This window comes from Pyxicephalus adspersus, chromosome 5, assembly GCF_032062135.1.
Source record: "Pyxicephalus adspersus chromosome 5, UCB_Pads_2.0, whole genome shotgun sequence".
NCBI classification, from domain to species: Eukaryota; Metazoa; Chordata; class Amphibia; order Anura; family Pyxicephalidae; genus Pyxicephalus; species Pyxicephalus adspersus.
The window spans coordinates 33,904,510-33,917,152 of NC_092862.1; the positions used below are offsets into that span (position 1 = coordinate 33,904,510).

The following is a 12,643-nucleotide window of genomic DNA, read 5'->3' on the forward strand; positions in this document are numbered from 1 at the left end:
TTCAGAATTCTGTTAAAGCAGCTGATTGTTAGGAGTTGTAAGAGGAAAGATGTCCGACTGACACGGGGGTCATGTAAACAGGCTTTCCAGTTCCTGCCTAAAAGTAGAATATATCTTTTAAAAAATGATTTTCCTTCCTGCTTGCATTTCCTATTGCCAAACAACTGAAACCTTAAATAGACATCATGTATCTCCTATATTGTCAGACAAGAGGAAATTCTCAATTGCTAATCTAATTACTGGAAAGGAATGTCTACAATGTATTAATAAAAGGAATGTCATAAAGGTAAGCACATAGAGAATGCTTTTCCGTGTGTTTTTGCAGCTGCCATGAATGAATGTCGTCACTTCTTGAAGCACAAGAGAATAATTGGAAAGACATTTTGCATGTGGAGCCACACCAGCATAAATTGTGCAAAGGGGCTTCCCCAAGCTTTATATGTATGGAAATGTTAGGCTACTGACAAATGACAGTACATTGCAGTAAATTCTGGTGGATGACCCTGGAGTTCTGCAAGACCAACAAGGGATTGAAATTGTAGATGTTCGTGTGTGATTCTGAACATTTGCCTGAGCTACAGAAATTATATTACAAGGAAATGATTGAGAGACAACCAATCAGGCTCACCTTTCCACTAAGGGTAGTACTAAACCCTATGTAGCAAATTCAGGCAGACCACAGTGGCTATTGAATGGAACATGCAATAAGTCTCTTGCACTAATATTACAAGCAAAAAGAAAAAAAATCTATATATTTAAAATATTCCAGTCACCTTTTTATAAATACATACCAGAGTTACAATCATCACTGCCAGCTCCATATTATGGTCTGCAGGATCTACTATTTTTGCATAGCTTTGGAGCATACAGCTAGCACAGATTAGCAGTGGGCTGTTGCAATTCTTCAATTCACTCTAAAGAAGGTATAATGCATAAAAAGGGATGAGAAGCTAATGTGATGAGATTATTTACTCCTAAACCCCACTACTTCACACTTCGAAAAAAAAAGCAGATCTTCAGGAATGTGAGCAGCATGCAAACATATTTTAGTGTACTCTGCTTTTTTGGCCAGTAAACAAAACACTTAATACCACTTTTGCATTGCACATTTGTCATTTTCTTATTCTTCAGCGACTATTGTCACCTTGCAGGACTTCTTCATTATTAAGCAGATTAATCACAACTTGCACTTATAGTAAGGACCACTAACAACCAGACAGAGGCAATGCTCCCCATTTACATTAACAGCCATCAAGCCCTGTTAAAGAACACAGCAGGAAAACTACTCAGTGGGTGATGGTTGTAAGAGGTACGAACCTCCCTGTTGTGGGATTTACCAACACACACACACACACACATTTTATATGTAAATATTGCTCTCCGTGTAGGGTCAGTTCCATATTACTACACACACACACATTTACACACCACAAGAATTAAAATAGTTTATATTTGTTATTTACTAGTGCTGTTCGCAGTACAAAAAAAATACATATTTTATAAAGAACACTATGATTTATAGCTCTGTTACAAAATAGAATTTGCATAGTACAAAATAAAGGTAACAAACTTTGAATTTAAGGCAGCAGTCTATTCTAGCTTAGGATTCCAGTTTTTATACCATAAGGTAGCAACCACATCCTTACAATAAAGATAATTACTGTTAACTATTGCAGTAATAAGAATGTGCAAAAATTAAAACAAAATTTCCAGTCATTGTTCATTGCCAATTATAATGGAACTGGCTCACAACCTGATTCTTGTTTCTCTTCCAATATATATTCATGTTTTTGGCTAGGCAGTTGCCAAATGTTGAAGGGCATGGATTGATTTGAGAATTATGCAGTAAAGCAAATCATTAAAAACAAAGGCACGGAAACATTAGTATAGAAACCAAACGTGACTTTTATCCATGGCCACATAGCTTTAATTAGTCTACCAGCAGCAGAGTAGTAAATGTGAAGATGTGATTGGTTATTGTTCATTTGATACATGATTTAATCACACAGAAGTGGACCCAGATCTACACTCCACCTTGCAGTAAGACAAAGAGGTTTGCCTATCTCTCTCTGAAATGCGGCCAGTAATCAGATCTTTTATGATTTCTGCAGACATAATAAAATGTAGCTAGCAAGTGTATGCCCTTTTTTTATGCCCTGTACGTCAATATATAGGCAGACCCATAATGTCATGAAGCAATCAAATGTCTAAGGACACACTGTGACCTCTGCACTTGACTGACCACTCTTTGGATGTATATATATGGAATTATTAATCCCTACTATTTTTCTTAGTTCCAGAGCCATTTACACAGTGCATAAATCTGCATGTTTGGTCGAAACAACTTAAAAGCTAAAAGTTTATTTTGCCTTCCCTTGCTCATGCCCTCCATCTGCTCACAGATCTTAGCTGGTGGAGGTACCAGCAGTGTACTGTACTTTGCTTCTTTATGGAATTGCAGCTCCCTGCCTCAGTACACCTCTAAAGAGCCCTGATGCCAGTAGTGTACATTCCTAGTAAGACTATATTTGCATGCCAACCTCCCTAGGTGACGCTCACATGTAATGATGGGCCTGAATTATTAAAAAACCAATGAATGAAAAAGTTCATCCAAGGACAGGCTAGAAAGGACTGGATAAAGCTGAATGTCCTCTATCAGGAAATGAGGTGGATTTTATCTTACTTGCTGAAGCCGCCAATGCATAAAGTCAGAAGCTTGCAGTATACAGTGAAATTAGAGTATGCAAATGTAGTACAGGAGATATTTTTTGTTGTTATATTTTCTGTTGGACTATATAAGTTAACTTAACATAAAAGCTGAAAAATCAGTGTTGATGACTCGATGTAGCTCACAAAAATGTGGGAACCCCCTTCCCCCTGTGTTGCTGCTTGGAGAGTCTATCATGGGCCACTTTGTAAAGAAACAAACGTTAAATAGGCTTAAAGTTGTGGTGATATCAGAAACAAAGTGATATCCAAGAATTTTTGATTTAAAAAAACACTAATTTTTTACACTTAAAAAGAACCTTCATTTCTTGGAACCATCACCATTTTAGCCTAAAGAACTAAAGTACATGTTTAAGACAGCCAATTTAGTAATTTTAAATGCAGATATTAGGTAACAAAGTACTATTACCAAAAAATATATTAGCAGGGACAACCAGAACAGTGCTATGGTGACATTTTGAATACTTGTCGGCTAATAAGAATGAGGCTTGCACAGCAGCCATATTATGGATGGAGTACATTTCAGAGAACAAACTAACTATATTAGTACATTGGAAAAGCAATTCCAGCAAAACACTGTTCACCAAAAAATTATCTCTAATGGATTTTGTCAAGTTTAACATGTCTGAATGTCATTAGCAAATTCTCTACAAAGAGGTATTAATGTAAGTCAAAATGTATGTATCAAAAGTTATTCAAAAGTTTGGGCAGCATTCACATTCAAAGTGAATTGCCTGGCAATGCCACTGTAAGACTCCCAGTGTGTTATTATAGTGGAACATTTTTCAAGCCAACCTGAATTTTTTGCCAGGCTGAAGAACTGAGCTTTACAAAAGACCTGCACTTTAGAAAAGAGAAATATGGGGGCTGCCACTGCTGAGTGCATTCTGAATATGTTAATGTGCGTTCTTGTTCCCAGGCACTCAGAACATTGGATAAGGAGAACAGTCAAGTAAACAGCATGTTCAGAAGGAAAAGTGAGAAGTGGCAGTCCACTTGCCTCTCTGAGTACTGGTTTCCTTTAATATTAAGATCTCATTTGTCCACATATATAGCTGGCTACACTGTAGATAATCTAATGGAAGTACAAAGGATTAGTACAGGAGGCCACTTATGAAAGATCAGCAAAGATCCTCCAATCCAATTTAGCAACACCAGAACTTATCTAGCAAAAAAAAAAATATTCTGGCCAATTGTAGACTTGATACGCTGTTATTTTCTCATAACTGCGTCACCTAATAGCATCCAATTTACTGATAGACTGTATCGTTCATGAGCTATTGCTTCAGCTCAGAATATGACTTCTGAGGATAAGCAACAGGTACACTTTAATGCTGAATAGATAGATACCCTGTAAAAATTCATCTTCTATGTTCTCACATAGTATGACTAAAAAGTCCAGTTCCTAAAAGGAAAAGTCGTCAGAAGGTGCAGCATAGGAGAAGCCAATGAAGGCGTCATCTGCTTCCTCAACACTGGCATTCACGATGGAGTAGTCAGAAGATATGCAGACAGAATCGGAAACCATAGCATTTGTAAATTCTGTGTCAAAGTTCGATATATCATCAGGGCCATCCTGAAAAGAAAAAAATAGTGCAATTAGTTTCACATTTTTATTTACTTTGGGTAACATTTGTGTGATAAATTTATGCTAAGCTGCTGTTGGAAATATCAACTAAAATAGAACTGATCTCCACTTCTGCTGACTTCAGTTTTAAGCAGAACTAAACCCCACTATCCTCATCTGTCCCCATTCCGTCGCACACACAATAATTCATCCAGTCCTGGCAAGCACGGAGGTAGCAAGGATTGCAGAGTATCCAGGCAAACAAAGCTGAGCTGTGCATGCGCAATTCAGCTTTTTTGACAGTTCCATGGAGTAATCAGGCAGGTATGAAGAATTATTGCAAATGAGACATCGCCTGTCTTTTCTGCAATAATGACCTGCATGATTGAACAACAAGCGGAACTTTAGTTCAACCTAAACTGGTGCAATAGCATTTTAAAAGTGCCTGGGTTAGGCAGCTAATCACTGGGCCTAAGCACATTATGTTGGCGTAATTTTACCACCTCCTCTAGGCTCCAACAATAATCAACACCAGGCATTATGTTGGAAACTCTTATAGAGGAAATATTATTGCTGGACAGATATCAATGAGTCAGTCATACAGGATGCTTTCAGCTATGGTCACTTTCTCTAAATGGGAAAAATTATTTTTTTTACATGTTAAAGTGCATTGTGTTAAAGTAGTCCATTCGTTTTAAACACGATGAAAGCACACTGCAACAATGCAATGCATAGATGATTTATTGTCTATTGTTATTAACTGAAAAGCAAATAAATATATTTAAGAATATATAGGATTTCTGTTGCCTTTTCTTTATAAATCTTTCATCCAATAAAGAGTACAGTTTCATCAGAACATAATATCAGTAGTACAAAACTTGCATATACCTTTCCTTTATCTAAAGCATTGCTTAGATTTTACCTGACTCAGGTAAACCTGTCACATTTATGTATTTTAACACAAAAGTACCATTTCTGCACTCGGAGCCCAATTAACTGCTAGGCTGCACTTCCTCTGGATGGATGACAATGCTGAAACATGGCTGCCAAATATTCTGCCGGCATGGTCACCTACATGCCGTATTCTAGCAGACTGCAACTCCCTTTTTAAGACTCTTCCTCTCTCTATAAGCTCCATGGGGAAAGTATTGATATGCAAAAGACCTATGCCTTACTACATTAAGTAAAGGGCCTAAATTTCAAAATTTCAACCTGAGGCAGCTACTACGCAACACTAGAAAATATTATAGCACCTTGGTAGTTACTACTGAAGTACGAATTACAATTTACTTATTTTATTCCAGAGAAATGGTCTCTTGCATTTTAGGTGGCCAGATAGGCGATCTTTAGGTGGAACTATATTTAAAAATTGTGAACAGACAGGTTGTTTATTACATCAGGGATAGCCAATGTCACTTCCGTAAAAATAAAAAATATATATATATATATATTTACCTACCTATTCCTAATCTTTTCTAAAAATCTACACCAAGCTGTGCACGCATAGATCAGTGTACAATGTTGTGAATGCATTCATTCCTACAAGCGTGTAATTTCCCATTAGGATTTCTGTTTGTATTGCCATACACACAAAACCTGTATGTGTTATTGTAGGTCTTTATAATGGCCCTGATGTGTATTCCATTCAAAAGCATTCATATAGTTTACCGAACCATTTGATTTTGTCTCTGTCCAATATTAATAACCACAGACATAAAACATCCGCTTACCACTTGAGGGTCATATGGTGGAGGGATCTTCTTTTCTACAAGATCGGTCCAGTTTATAGATGTGAAGAATGGATGATTTTTAATATCTTCCTGAAAAGCAAATAAAAGAAAGTATTTAGCAATGTATTGCATTTACACAGCAGTGATAAGAATAATACAAGATACATGTAGATGATCAACCAGTACTCATGTAACAACAGTTGCAGAATATGATATTTTAATGACTATGTTTTAGAACATATATTGGAGGATTCTGATGTGCTACTGGTTTTGAGGACATAGGAAAGCAGGAATCAGCATAAAGAACTATTTAGTTCAATGGAAATGAACTGACAACAGGGATACATGAATTTGGTGTGTGTCTGTACACAACTTTGCAGCTAAATGCATGTGATAGGACATATTGTATCTACTTGTATAAACAGCGATTTATTGTATGTAACCTATGTGTATGTAATCCCAGTTACCAACACCTCATATTAAATTAAAGAAGTTAAATATTTAACTAATAAACTAATAAAATGGGAATTGAAAGTTTAAAGAAAACCATTTGCTGCTGAAAAGTTTTATCCTTTGGGGGGTATTTGATTCTTTTTTTCTTTAAACAAAGAATGGAATTCTGCAAAATGTGATTCATTTACTTTCTAATTTCAAATTTACATTGGAAAGTGTAACATAGAATAGTTTAATCAAGGAGGCAAAATGGGTTTTCCTGGAAAATGAAAAACACAGCATGCTGGCATTTGTAATTTCATCATAGCTGGAACACAGGAACTCACTGACATGGGATGGTGGCTGAAGATAAGCATACTAAATGAACAATGAACAGAGATCACTACACAATGAGTGTTCTTTAAATGATTCATGCATAAATCCAGCATGCATGATTATTCACTGTAAAGAACATCCCCCTACCCAAGGGGCTGACCTTTGTACTAGGAAGAAAACCACAAGCCAGTCAATCGATTCTTTTACCAAGGGCAGTCTATTAAGTTATGGAGACAAGAGTCTTTGCAGACTGCATATTTACAGCAAAGGATAAGGGACTAGACTTGAATCACAATTATTTGAGGTCTGTAGAATCTTAATCCTGTAGTAAGTAAATAGTTATTAATGCTTCAGTTTAAAGTTGCATTAAGTAGACAAGATAGAAATAGCCACATACAAAGTCATTATTGGATCCAAGCCTTTGTTTTGGATCTTTTTCAAGCAGCTCTTCTAAAATGGATGTAGCTGTCAAACTTATGTCTGGTCTTGTAACCAGGGCTTTGTGGAGAATATTTTCATACATGGTTGCTATGTCACGGTTGTAAAAGGGGGGCTGAAACAAAGGAAAATAATAAAGTTACTAGCATGTGCAAATTAGGAAACAGAACAAAAAATGAATAATAATGAATTAGGAATTACTTTATTTATAAAGCACTTTAAATATATCACCAAAAAAGCAAAAGCCAGATCAATGTAATCAATAATAATATTAAAAAAAAAGGGTTAGGACTTCATGGAGTGAACAAATTGGAGTTAATGCCAAGTGCTAGTTATCTTTGGATTTGCCTTCCTCTGACATGGAAGTGGCACTCTCAATGGAAATTGATTTGGGCAAATAGATCTTCCATTGCTCATTGCCACTGAGGAACTGTAAACATGGCTGCACAGTTGTCTATTCAATGGATGCACAGACACAGGATTTTATGTATACACTATTCTTCATAACAACAATCAACACTAGAACATGAGAGGGGCACTATTGTGAATTGCTTGTAGGCATTGCTTCTGTGCACAACTGATCACTGTCCATGGACAGCTATAAACTTGCTTGAAGACAAATCATAATCTCCTAGACAAATCTGACAGTGGTCTACTGGTGGCACATGGGAATCTTTGCGAATTGGCATCTTTTCACATTGTTGTCCAGTTTTTGACTGAACAATTGTCTAATGATGGGTTAGTATATGAATAAACCATCTTTCTGGTTTCTGTAAGGGTCTCAAATGGCTGGTTGGTTTTTTTTTTTTTTTTTTTAAACTCTTATTAAAAAAAACATTTATACTGTAATTCCATTTATATGGTCACCATGGGCATTCACCAGGCACTTAGAGAGCAGAAAAGAAAGTTTTGTTAGATCTGACTAAAGTTATAAAACAAATATAACAAAGATCCATCTTACCAAGCCATGTAGCATTTCATAAAGGACAGAACCAAGACACCACCAATCCACAGTGCCGTCATATGGCTGCTTCCCTATCACCTCTGGCGCTAAATACTAGTGGAAAAAACCCCAAAACAAAACAAAGGGAAACATGATCAATTTTCCATCCTAAAACATAACATTTGATAATAGTAGATACACAAATTAAAAGCAAATTCCATAACTGTAATCTAACATGCCATAGCTTACAATTTTATTTCCTGCTGCCCTTCTGCTTAGAACTAAACTAAGATAATAAAAAAGCAGAACCAGGCCATCTCTACATTTCTAAAGCAAACAATTGTGCCTTTTTGTTAACAGTCTTTAGAATATATACCGAGTTGCACATATACAACTAAGTGTTCGTTCTTAAAATATTTTGGTGCAAGGATCAGTCGTTTCAGAGTCTCCGACCCAGAATAATTAGGCAGCTCAGGAGTGCTTGTGTATCCCAATGACTCCAAGTATTGAGCCCAAGGGAATAATATTACAACCAGGAAAGGAAGCTTTAGACTGCCATGCTCACTCCCATGTTGCTTCATGAATTAGCCAGTCAATATTCCCAAACACATATACAGTGAAGCCAGGTCTTCTGGACTGTGGAACTTTAGTTCAGAGGCTCAATACGAAACCAAAATAGTTTTTATACTTATAATTAAACAGGATTTATATAGTGCCAACATATTACACAGCGCTGTACATTACCAAAATCTAGCAATAGCTGTCCTCAAATTTTGCAACAAGTTCCTTTTATTGTGAAATATGGAAGGTTGTGTCCATGGCATTATGTGATCTTGTAAAACCCCTCAGTAATTCAAGGCAATGATTTGATGTGGTGGATCTGGACTGTATGCCTTTCTTGCTTATTGTGGTGTGTATAAATTAATATTTTTAACATGCCACTATTGGCATGTTGGTGGAACCTAAAATTTTAAGATCTGGTCTTTACAACAAGATATGTTTTTGTACATAGTTTAGTTAAAATGTAAAATCATTATTCAAACTGTAACAAATGGAATCATTCAAGAGAATTTCCATCAGAAGTAAATATCCAGCTAATTTTATTACATTTGAAAGAAACATTAACTTACCTCTGGAGTACCACAGAAGGTGAGAGTTTTGTCAGAATTTGAAATTCCTTCTTTGCAAAGTCCAAAATCGGTTAAAACAATATGGCCCTAGGTGGAAAGTTTGACATTTAGTAAGGACATAGAACATATAAAAATTTTGTTCACCAATGTTATTCTTATTATCTTCCTTTCATTATGCATTAAAATGTATACATATATATATATATATATACACACACACACATACATACACAAAAAAAAACCCCTATGGTCAATTTTGAAAACATGAAATGGGCAAAATATTCATATATTTATATTACCTAAATATTACAACATAGAGCTATGATGTGAATGAAATGTTTAACTTGGAGATGAAGCACCATACATTCATTTTAAAAAAAGGTAATGCCAATATTTTGCAGTTCCTAAATATTTAGCCTATCCAGTACTTTAAGCCCGTGAATTACTTAGTACAAACAACAACAGAAAAACACTCTTACCTCAGAGTCTAGAAGAATATTTTCTGGCTTAAGGTCTCTGTAAAGTAAATGTAAAATATGACTACAAATCCAGCGTTTGATACACTTTGCAGCTAAGAAACCATACTGTAAGTGACTTGTTTATACCTGTATATGATCTGAATGGAGTGTAGATAACCCAATGCACAGGCAATCTCAGCAGTATAAAAACGGGCTCTATTTTCAGCAAAATATCGCTCTCTTTGTAGGTGAAAGAAAAGCTGTAATCAAAGTATACAATGGTTAGCCTGAATATAAATCCACACAGCAGTAGGGTTTACAAAAGTAGTTGTAATAAATTGGAGTTACCCATATGGTTCTGATTTCTGAATATTGTAATTGTGTTTCACTTGTAATTTTACTGTAAAACAAAGCCTTTCTTTTGTCAAGTTGTCAGTAGAAAGTGGAAGGGTGAACGTATTTGTCTGACTGAAATTTTATTAGTAATTATTAAATAATATTACTATTATAGTATTATTAATATTGTAATTAATAATCAATTTGTAGATTGCCTTTCACTGTTGCGTTACCAGCACGGGAATTAATTTACCTTTCCCCCAAAACAGATAGAGACAACAATAAAAATATCAATGAAGTTCTAACTGTCATGTAAACTATGCAAAAATAAACCTGCAAATTTAGGCCAAGGACACATGGCCCGAATTTCACTTTCAAATGGTTTTTTGATCGTATAAAAAATTTGGTTTCAATGAGAATATTAGCAGACAGTTACAGCCAAAAGTTACTGATTTTTCATTTCATACATTGTTCACTTGTGGGCAGTGTTTTATATAAAATAAAATAAAAAATCAGGTACACTTTATTTAAACAAAAACCTTTTGATTTGTTTTTTTTTTATCTATCTGCAGTCTGTCTGGTTTAAAAAATTCAGCGCAAAGACATTCTTGGCAAACTTGAGAATTAAAAAAGTCCATCTTTTGTAATAACTGAAAATATAAATACAAACATGCATTTCATGCAGACAATGTGCTCAGGTATTTCCTTGTTTTGCAACATGGTTTTACCACATTAGAAATAAATAAGGAAGTGAAAATAATTGTGTCATTGTCTTCCTCTTCCCAATGTATAGAGTTCACACTGAATAATAATGTAGCCCTACAGACAGAGCAGGACAATAAAAACTCTCAGGCAAGATTGGCTAGAGGTTTTTTTATTGGTTTCTATGTGATACTGCTATGAGTGTCATCACATCTCTTTTATCACTTTCTTAAAAAATAACCCTGTACATGTGTAGTACATCTAACAACATCAGTCATACATGTAAATCCATGATAAAAGGTTTCCAGGCTTTATATTACTAATTTACAGTTTATGTCAGAGGTCCCAACCTTCAGGGGTTCTTTTATCAAGGGTGTATCTTTGATACAGATCCAGGTAGCCTTGCAGCAAGCACCTTACTATCTATAAACATTTTCTGATAATTACTTTATATCATATGTGGATCATTTTAACCTTTTATTAATTTAGATCTCAAGATGGCTAAAGTTGGAGAGCTTTGGTATATGCTAAACTGGAACTTTTTAGTGAAAACACAATTTTTTCTGCATGTCCATGATCTAAATCTAAAGGCTGAGAACAAGTTTAGATGGTTAGTCTTCTTGATTATAAAATATATCAATTTTAGCCACACATAAAAAATTTCATAAAGCCTGAAGATTAGTACAATATGAGCCACTTCAGGCTAGTTAGAGGATGACTAAAGGTGCCAAATGCAGAAAGAAATAAATCAAATGTTAAATAGAATAATACTTTACTTATTTCTTCAATGCAAGCAGAGAACGTTCTTGAATTGGACCTGGTTACAGCCTTCTGAATTCCCTATACAGCATAGATGTTTTATATGCAGTGTAAGCCTACTGATAATTAATTAAATACTATTGTCCTACCTCTCCTCCATTGATAAAATCCAAGACAAAGAATAGCTTGTCTGACGTCTGGAACGAGTAATGAAGATGAACCAAGAACGGATGCTTTACATTTTTCAGAAGGACATTTCTCTCTGCCATGATGTGTTTTTGCTGAAAGAACATGAAAAAATAATTATTGTTTCTGTAGTGACCAATTTACAAATAAACCTTTCACAAGTCCGGGCTTTTCAAATTGATCATAGGTTATATATTTACGTATGGATTTTAATTAAAGGTTCCAAAAATAAAAGCAGCTACCTAAATCCTGACCTTTTGTAAAAGCAAAGCCTGGCAACGCTCACCAATTCCTGGGCCTTGAGGATTATTATAAAGTTTTACTGCTACTGCCATTGCATTTGTAATCAAATTGTTGGTCTGTATAGTCTTTGTTGGGAAAAGATCACGTCTGATTTAAAAGGTAGATTTAGAGTACTTTTTTTTTTTAGTTCTGTGTACTTTTTTATTCTTATTATGTGTCTGGCTTGTAATCCTAAACTTGTCTATATAAAATGTGTAGAGCTACATACACGGTGCAAACTAGTCTAAGACATTGAAGGCATGTTTGATGTGCCCAAGTTCCATATATATGGAACACACCAATTCTCAGACTTTTTTATATTATTGAAAATCTTGGTCTAACAAACATTGTGAGAATTAGAGGGTGCTCATTTTACTTAGATCTTAGGCAGCTCACATGCATTTACATGTACATTGACTAAACATTTTTAAATGTCCTACTTTACAAGGATGTAGGGAATCATCTACTACCTTATGAGTGGTTATGACAACAGACAAGAAATATATGTTGTGGGGAAATTCACAAGTGACTGGGTTGACTTTGCAAATACTGATTTTGCAAAAAAGTGAATTATGGTCACTGAACAAATAGGTGAAGCGGACTGATGAAGTTGGTTG

General features: G+C 35.2%; 1 protein-coding gene across 2 annotated transcripts in view; it reads right to left on the reverse strand.

Annotated features, from left to right (window-relative positions):
* Positions 1 to 1,442: 1,442 nt before the first annotated feature.
* Positions 1,443 to 12,643, reverse strand: part of SGK3 (serum/glucocorticoid regulated kinase family member 3) — a 45,624-nt gene continuing 34,423 nt past the window's right edge. For both annotated transcript variants that reach the window (XM_072411094.1, XM_072411095.1), the window contains exons 10-17: positions 11,708 to 11,839; positions 9,909 to 10,021; positions 9,783 to 9,819; positions 9,304 to 9,390; positions 8,192 to 8,287; positions 7,190 to 7,345; positions 6,025 to 6,114; positions 1,443 to 4,303 (exon numbers count right to left, since the gene is read on the reverse strand). In XM_072411094.1, coding sequence (XP_072267195.1) covers positions 4,133 to 4,303; positions 6,025 to 6,114; positions 7,190 to 7,345; positions 8,192 to 8,287; positions 9,304 to 9,390; positions 9,783 to 9,819; positions 9,909 to 10,021; positions 11,708 to 11,839 — 882 coding nt within the window. In that variant the 3' untranslated portion in view covers positions 1,443 to 4,132. The remainder of the gene's footprint in view (positions 4,304 to 6,024; positions 6,115 to 7,189; positions 7,346 to 8,191; positions 8,288 to 9,303; positions 9,391 to 9,782; positions 9,820 to 9,908; positions 10,022 to 11,707; positions 11,840 to 12,643) is intronic.